The 8852-nt window shown below is 39.5% G+C and overlaps 1 protein-coding gene across 1 annotated transcript; it reads right to left on the reverse strand.

The window, feature by feature from the left end:
• Positions 1 to 1075: 1075 nt before the first annotated feature.
• On the reverse strand, positions 1076 to 1993 carry LOC120526476. Its single transcript, XM_039749642.1, has 2 exons — positions 1719 to 1993; positions 1076 to 1475 (listed from the first exon to the last, which is right to left on the reverse strand). The coding sequence occupies exons 1-2, from the start codon at positions 1991 to 1993 to the stop codon at positions 1076 to 1078; spliced, it is 675 nt and encodes a 224-aa protein (XP_039605576.1).
• Between the last annotated feature and the right edge of the window lie 6859 nt (positions 1994 to 8852).

Below are 8852 nucleotides of genomic sequence, written 5' to 3' on the forward strand. Positions count from 1 at the left end.
GAGTGACAGCGGTTACTGTGATGGACAACAGTATTGTCCAGGACTGCTTTCAACCTTTTGCCTAGTTCTAGTTTGATAGTCTTTGGTCCCCACATCCCTGAAATGGGTTGAGAAGGTTCTAGAACCCAGCTGCTGAACTCAGTCCATAGAGGGCCACAGTGCCGTCAAGTTTTTTCCCACCCAGTTCCAGACTTTTATTAGACTTTTACCTTAATTACAGTTTTTCTCGATTGGTTTGGCTCATTTCTTGAAACCGAGATGACATTCTCAAAACCATAAGGTCATTTGGCCAAACAGTCTTACAGTGCTGCCCAACATTATAGCTCACTAGCAAAACAAATATCTTACCCCAAACTCTTCGTCCATGCTTCAAAAGCAGATTCCTTTCCCATATAAAAGGTCAGTACAGTCAGAATAGCACAGATCCTTCTCAATTGCCTTGGCACATGTGCATTCATTTAGTGCTTTTGTCAGAATACCCCGGATGGTTTAGCACAACACCATGGATCCCCTGCAAAAGCTCATATCTCTCCAAAAAAGAGTTTATCCATGTGTCAAAACTAAATATCCTTCCCATATAAATAGTCAATGCCCCCAAAATGCATTATACCTTTGGCATTGTTTAAGCACTGCAAGTCAAAATGCTTAGACGTTTTGTCACTGAGGCACAGGTCTAGCAACAGAATACCACTATGAATAAAACCAAAAGATTTTACAGTAAAATCAGCCTCCAATAAACCACTCATACTCAAGGAAACTGTAAACATTTTTATTCGTACAAGGAAATGTTAACATTAGAGAACATACTGTGAAAAGAAAACATATACAGGATTCTGTAAATGTGAACAGTTACAAACACAAACAAAAAAAAACCAAAAAAACTCTAGCCCACCATACTGTAAATAAAGTCTCAGAACTATAGTACAGTAATATTTTCAGTGGTCGCCATTGTCACCCTCTCTTTCCTGGCCACCATCCTCATCCTCCTGGCCATCGACGCGCTGCTCTCTGTCAGGCCATAAATTCTCATCCACATCGCAACGGATATTTTCTCGTGCGATGCACGAAAAATGCTCTAGTCACACAAAGCTGGATTCTGAAGGTGAAAAGGATAACGCAAAACAAAAAAACAGTGGTAACCATGTCTTACTGTAATAGTGTTACAATGATAGACAACCAGTAGTTGACTTACATGCACATACTGGTACCGCAGCCCTTTCACTCTGTCAGAGTTTCTCTCAAATGGTACCCTGTAAATCTGTTTCATGGTCATCTGATGTTTCTTCAATACCCGGTCTATTGTGGAGATGCTGATAGAGTTTATATTTTGGAACATTACATTGTCTAGCAGGATTGCATTACGAATCTGTCTCAGTGTGATGGCATTATTTGCAATGACCATGTTGCATATTTCTTGTTCTTGTTGTTCATTTAGAAGTTTTCTTCTGCCACCCACTTGAGGCTGTCGTCCAATCCTAGACATACAAGTCAAAGGTCAACACTGTAAATTTGTTACAAAATGAGTTACCAATGTAATTGTACTGCTGTCTTATGGTACTAGAAGTGTGATGCACTGCACAGTGACTGGAATACTATTCACAGTATTTTCTCCATTTTTTGTCATTTTATAGTATCATATAACATCACATGACGATATTACAGTACTCTAGGCCTACACACACACCAACACTGAATAGTTCAATAGCATAGTTCTGTACCTGTTTTCCCTGCGAAAGGTTTGGATGATGGAGGAGACTGTAGACCGAGGCACATTAGGCTGCACTCGGCGACCTGCCTCTGCCATTGTGAGGCGATGGTTTATGACATGGTCAATAAGGGTGGCCCGGATTTCATCTGGGACATCATGGTGCCTCCGTGCTCCTCGGCCTCTTCCCCCTATTCCTCCACGCATTCTCACTCCTCCTCTTCCTCTTCTTCTTCCTCCTCTTCCTCGAGCAGGAAGTTGCTGTTGTACTTGGCGAGGTGCTTCCATGTTCACACTGCAAATGAATCTGGCCCCGCGCCAAGCTCTGTCTATATACTTTTGGCAGCAGTCATAATCATAGACAACACCTGTCAGGTATCTGAACAACCTGTTTGATTGGTCATCTGAGATGTGGGAAACTGCTCCTTCGTTAGTTCTAAGTTCACCTGATTGATTGTCAAGTACTGTCATAACTTTATCAAATGTTCCAAGATATTCTTTCATGGTATTATATCTTTGACTAATTTTGACAGTTGAACAGACAATTGTGCATATGATGACTTACACAATGAAACCATGCTGATATGTTTTGGAGTGAGTGACCATTTCACTGAAAAATCAACTAATCAGTTTAGATCGGCAAGATCTATTTATTTGAAAAATGTGCTAAATGTGGGCTCATTGTGCTAACTGTAGCTACTTGTACATAATCATTTGAAAAGAAGCACAGAGTCACTTGAGACATGTACTAAAGCATTTGCAATTTGATTAAACCAATGAAAAATGACATTCTGTTGTGAACAATTGCAAGGTGGTTTGGAGATTTGTCCATGTTATTTTGAGAATGTCATCTCGGTTTCAGGAAATGAGCCAAACCAATCGAGAAAAACTGTAAGTCAGGTCAAGTGGCTTTATTGTCATACCATCAATGCACAATACTGCAGCATATAGTTACACAAAATAACATTCCCCAGGACCACGGAGCATTGTTTACATAAACTCAGGACAAATGCAAGACAGGTTGGTTCACTTTTTAAAGGAATTTAACAAGAATGTTGTCCTGATGTCACTTTTTAAAAATTTTACTGCTTTATTCCTTTTAAAACTTATAACTTACTTAACAGGTTGCTGGCTAATGATCATTATAGAATCGATAATGAAGCAGCTACTTCTGTCATTTACGCTTGTATCTGCTCCTTGCTAGATGACACAATTTAAATACAATTAATGATTGTAGCAACTAATTATGCTTCACCTATGCCTGAAATGAAACATGTACAGTAGATGTCTGTTCTTTCCATTTTCTAACAATATATTCATCCCCGCAGACATCACAAACGTTTTTCAAAAACACCTTGATGAAAGTTTTAATGGTGTTGTAGGCAACAATTTTGGCTGGAGACTTTAACGTAGCGCCCTGCGCTGGGCTGGCACCCTGCCCAGGGTTTGTTTCCTGCCTTGCACCCTGTGTTAGCTGGGATTGGCTCCAGCAGACCCTAGTGACCCTGTAGTTCGGATGTAGCGGGTTGGATAATGGTTGGATGAACTTTAGCATAGATTTGGACTCAGCATGTAGTACTTCTTTCAAAACTGTTTTGTGTAACAAATATGCACTACAATTGGCCATGGATCCTCTCCATCCAACTAATAATAGCACATCAATTGCTACAAAGACTTTGAAAGATATTTCAGTCACTACAAGCTTTTTGAACTTGAACTTTACTGCCAGGCAACATAGTCACTAGGACTTTCTCTTGGTGTTACATCCATACACATAACAAGGTCCTGTGGTTGTCTGAGGTAATGACATGTTGATATGCTGATAAATGTTTGGGGTGTCAATCCAGCTGTCCCCATTAACTTAAAGGCTTGAACAAAAACAACACATGATAGCATTCAAAAAGAAACAAAATTGCTGCCACTGTAACCCTCTGGCTAAGTTAGTCTGAGTGGCTTTTTCAATTATAGTTAGGCTATAGAGCTCCTCTGCAAGAAGTGACACCTCCTTCCAGGTGGTCACACTTTTATTACCCAGGGACTGTGAGCGGCGGAGTCAACTGCCCACACTGGGTGGGTTCTCTGCACTGCGGAGGAAGGAGAAGACAAGATGGTTAGTGGCAAAGCGACTTCTTGGCTCAGGATGGTAGCACATACCGGGAGGAACTCAGAGGGTGACACTCTGATGTGTTTGGGTGACAGTACGTACAATTAAACAACACAATATACAATACATGACAACATTATATACAGTAAATACAGATACATGAAACAATATTATAAAGTAGAATGGCACTCTTGACCAGTAATATACTGTATTAGTTACATTCTATACACAATAAACATCATTTATATTGAATGGAGGAATTTAGAAATTAGGAAATGACAGAGAAGACTCAGAGGCGGCGGCACGGTGGCGCTGCTGCCTCGCAGTTAGGAGACCCGGGTTCGCTTCCCGGGTCCTGCCTGCATGGAGTTTGTATGTTCTCCCCGTGTCTGCGTGGGTTTCCTCCGGGCACTCTGGTTTCCTCCCACAGTCCAAACACATGCAGGTTAGGTGGATTGGCAATTCTAAATTTCCCCAAGTGTGTGCTTGGTGTGTGGGTGTGTTTGTGTGTGTCCTGAGGTGGGTTGACACCCTGCCCGGGATTGGTTCCTGCCTTGTTGGCTGGGATTGGCTCCAGCAGACCCACGTGACCCTGTGTTCAGATTCAGCAGGTTGGAAAATGGATGGATGGATGGATTCAGAGGCTGTGTTTAACCAGAGTGATTGCAGTAGGAAAGAAACTGTTTCTATGTCTAGTAGGTCTTGCCTTTAGTGATCAGTAACATTTTCTTGATGGTGATAACTAAAAGAGATGGTTACCTAGGTGAATGTAGTCTTCTGTCCAGCACGTTTCCTGACCTGTGATGTATACTGGACCTCAATGGAATCCAGTTTCAGGCCTACAATCATTTCTGCTGACCAAAGAGCACAGTGAAGTTTATTTTTTGGATGAGCAGACGCATTTCTATAGTTTGCTGAGGGTGCACTAACTGGCCAGCTGATCCTCCTCCTGATACGGCAACTCGTCCACATCTGTGATCAGGCCAATCAGGGAGGTAAACTTCAGCAGTTTAACAGATGGGTCAATGGAGGTGTAGTCATTGGTATACAGAAAGAAAAGGAAAGGAGACAGAATATAGCTCTGCGGGGACCTTGTCGTATGGGTCAGGGGCCCTGATTGACATTCACTGGCGCAATTCATTTAGAAAGTTAAAGATCCAGAGACACGTGGACTAGTCCACATTCATTTGCTATTGAGAAGCTCTGTTATGCATGTAATAAATGCAGAAGTAAAATCCACAAATAAGATACTGGCATAAGAATCTGCAGAGTCAAAATGCTGCAAGATATAGTGGAGAGCCATGTTTACTGCATCCTCAACTGACCATTTGGCACAGTAAGCAAACTGAAGTGGGTCAAAGAAAGAGTTTTTGAGCTCCATTTTTAACTGTATGATATTGTAGATTGCCATTAACATACGTGCTTTGTGTATTTTGTTATTACATGTAATTACCTTCTTTCATTACTGGTATTTTTGAATATGTCACTGTTAGAAAAATATTTCATAAACCTTTATTCTCTGTCTCTTAGATAAAATAAATTTTAAAAAAATTAAGAAAGGTCCACTGTTTAAATTCATTAACTAGTCCTCGAACATGCCTGAATGTTACACCATGCATACATTTTCTAACTTGTTTGTCAAAGGAAAAGAACCGTAAACCAACATCTAAAGTTTTCCTGTCTGATGATCCAGAAATGCCTGTACGGTTGCTCCAGAGAGGTCACACCCAACACACTCCCAGACCATTCTGGGTTACTTTACCATAGCAACAGCCTACATTGTTGCTCAAAAATGGCAGCACCCATTTTAAAACATAATAGCATTGCAGAATAATGCAGAATTTTTTCAAATTTTAAACAACATCTTCTAGTAAAAAAAAACAAAACTGATGGCGGAATGAACTTCCTGGGGTTCAGAAACCCCAGAATATATGTAAAGATTATTAGCAACACCTCAGGAAAACGTTAAAAAAATTTAGGAAAACTAAATCTTATTAGGGTTGAATCATTTATTTAATTTTTTGTGCATTTTTTTCCTCATCTTTTCTAGAGTATACCGCTCAAAACAGGTTTTTCTTGTTCCCAGAATTTGATTCTAATGTTTTTTTTTTTATTAAGTGTTTGTGTTTGCTATTTTGAAATACTTATGATCATAAATATTTGCCTTCCTGTTATTAGGGGCATGCCCTCAGTGATCAGGACCTCTGAATAATAACAGTTTATAAGGTCTTCTTTGGAATCACTTCCCTATCCAAGTTTAAAGATTCAAAACCCTATTTCGCTTTCAAAAACATATTCTGAAGTCCTCTTTGGTTTTTGACTTGTGCCTGAACTCTTTGACCTGAATTGTGTCTCATTTTCAGAATAAACACAAAAAGTCCATTTTAATAGTACCTTAAAGCTTCTTGTAAGTACTGCATACAAAGAAACATCTGATAGTAAACAATGGGCCAAAACTAGAACACAAATTCATGTTTTATGTCTCTTTTGTTCATTTTTATTATTTTATGTATGCTGATTATGTGCATCATTCTTTATTTTTGGTTATGTCCTATGTGTTTTGTGGGTGGCCAGCTGCCCATCACTGCCCGGTTCATTTTGAATGCGCTCTGGAGTTGGTGAGTTATCTGTGTTTTGGTGTGCTTGTGCCCTTTGTATATTTTAGAATTTTGAGCTTCTTGCTGTTTTTTTTTTTTAGACCACTCTGTGTGTGTTCTGTAATACAACATTCTTCTAGTTAGATTGCCTTTGTTACAGACAATGGCATTTTTCTTTGTGCTCCATGGAGTTTCATGTGTTTAAAACCCTTTTTGTGAAAAATAAATGTCCTTATTACTAGCTCAGGTTTGATGGTGATATCCCCGTCTAGTCGGCATTATTTAAATTGTTTGGGGCTACATGCTTTGCAACTCTTTAGACTCCTAGTTCACAACAAAACCATTATATGTAACATGACTAGCAGCAGGTATCTGCAGGTTGCTATAAACAATATGGTTGCCTCTGTTAAAAATAATGCAAAATGATAACCACAAAAACAAAATGCTACCTGATTCTATCTTTTATGATGAGATCATCATAATAACAATTAAAAAATTAACTATTTAATAAAATGCTACTCTATGTGTGCATGTGTGTGTACGTTTGGGTTTCTCTGTGTGTATATGTGTGTGTCCAGCACCTCTTGAGCAATCTGATGATGACACAATACTTTAGGGCTGTGAAGTTGAATTTCTGATTGTAACACTTTATTTATTTATTTATTTATTTATTTATTTATTTATTTTTTAAAGTTAAAATGGAACATTTCAGCGACAGCAAAGTGAGCAACGTTCTGAGTGATTTTGGGTTAAGAAATACTAATGAGGCACAATCCAAGCCACCTTCAAAGACGGGACGTATTCACAAGTATATGAATGATGTCTTTATAGTGATCATTTATGGCCTATCTATCATTAGTGGTGATCTCCTAGGTTTTCACACACAATCTTCTCTAAAGTTTACTCAGAATAGTGCAAAAAATGAAAACCTTCCACTAAGTGGCAGTTCAGTGGACAGAAATGCCTTGTTGAGGAGACATTTTGGAAGAGAATAGACAGAATGGTTTGAACTGTTGGGAAGGTTATGGCAACTCAGATAGCCATTCTGTACAAGCATCTTGGAATGCTCACAGCAGAAGACCATGTGGGGTACCACCCAAGAACAGAAAGCTATGGCTGCATTTGTAGTCTGGAAAAACATAGTCTGGTCTGATGAATCTCAGTTTCTGCTGAGGAACACAGACAGTACAGTCAGAATTTGGCATCAACAGCAAGAACATTCACCAAGCCTCACTGATGTCAACAGTCCAGACTGGTGGTGGTGGTGGTCTAATTGTGTTGGGAATGTTTTCTTGGCACACTTTGAACCTGTCAATACCAATCAATCATTGCCTAAATACAACAGACTATTTGACTATTGTTGATGATCATGTGCATTGCACCCCTTCTTGACCATAAACTGGCTTCATGAATATGGCAACGAGTTCAGTGTTCTTCACTGGCCTTCCCAGTCTGAATCCAATTGAAACACCTTTGGGATGTGATAGACCAGGAGATTCACAGCATGAATGTGTAGCTGAAAAATCTACAGAAACAGTATAATGCCAATATAGTTCAGAATCTCGTAGGAACATTGTCAACATGTAGTGGAATCCATACCATGAATAATTGAAGATGTTTTTTAGGGCAAAAGCAGGTCCTACCCAGGATTAGTGGCCCAAATAATTTGCTCATTGTGTGTATAAGAATAACATTCACCCCATTCCAGTCACTGGCTGGAAAATTTTGCTATTTGACAGACCACCTCTGAGGAAAGATCTTTAAATGTAGAACAGCAAGATGCTATCGGTTTAGTACCTTAATGTTTTAACAATTACACCATGTCTTTTCGGCAATTAAATGGGTCACAATCAGGCATTCTAATTCCTTGACGCTGCAATCTCTTATTGCCTTACAGTGAATACTACTAGTAAACTTTTGGAATGGGTAACCATGTGGGTGAAAAGAGACATATATGCCCTTTGGCTTTGTTACACATTCAGCATTTGCTGTCAGTCTGTTTTTTTTATTTCTCTGGGTATTCTTCTGATGGCATCTGGTGGGAAGAGTTTCTCTTCTAACCTGCTTTTATCAGCTCCTCTGTCTCTTCCTTGAGTTACACAGCCATGAATTTGATGCTTCTCTGCTGACAAATGGCCAAAGATGTTTAAAGATTGTTGATTAAGCAGCTCGAGTTTCTCCTTGTCAGTGCTGACTCTTTGTATTTCTTGATCAAATTAGTGCACTTGATTTTGCCCGCTTCATTTTTCATTCTTCAGGCACTGAAGTTATTGATGGCAAAGTTGTGCACAGACAATAGTTTGATGAGGCCACAGATGGTAACTAGACTTAAAATTAATACATCTTTACATTTATGCAGCACTTTTCTCACTTCTCAAAGCCCTCTCCATGCAGGGAGGACCCAGGATGCGAGCTCATGATCTCCTTACAGCACTGCTACCGTGCC

Source organism: Polypterus senegalus, chromosome 3 (assembly GCF_016835505.1).
Source record: "Polypterus senegalus isolate Bchr_013 chromosome 3, ASM1683550v1, whole genome shotgun sequence".
Taxonomy (NCBI): Eukaryota; Metazoa; Chordata; class Cladistia; order Polypteriformes; family Polypteridae; genus Polypterus; species Polypterus senegalus.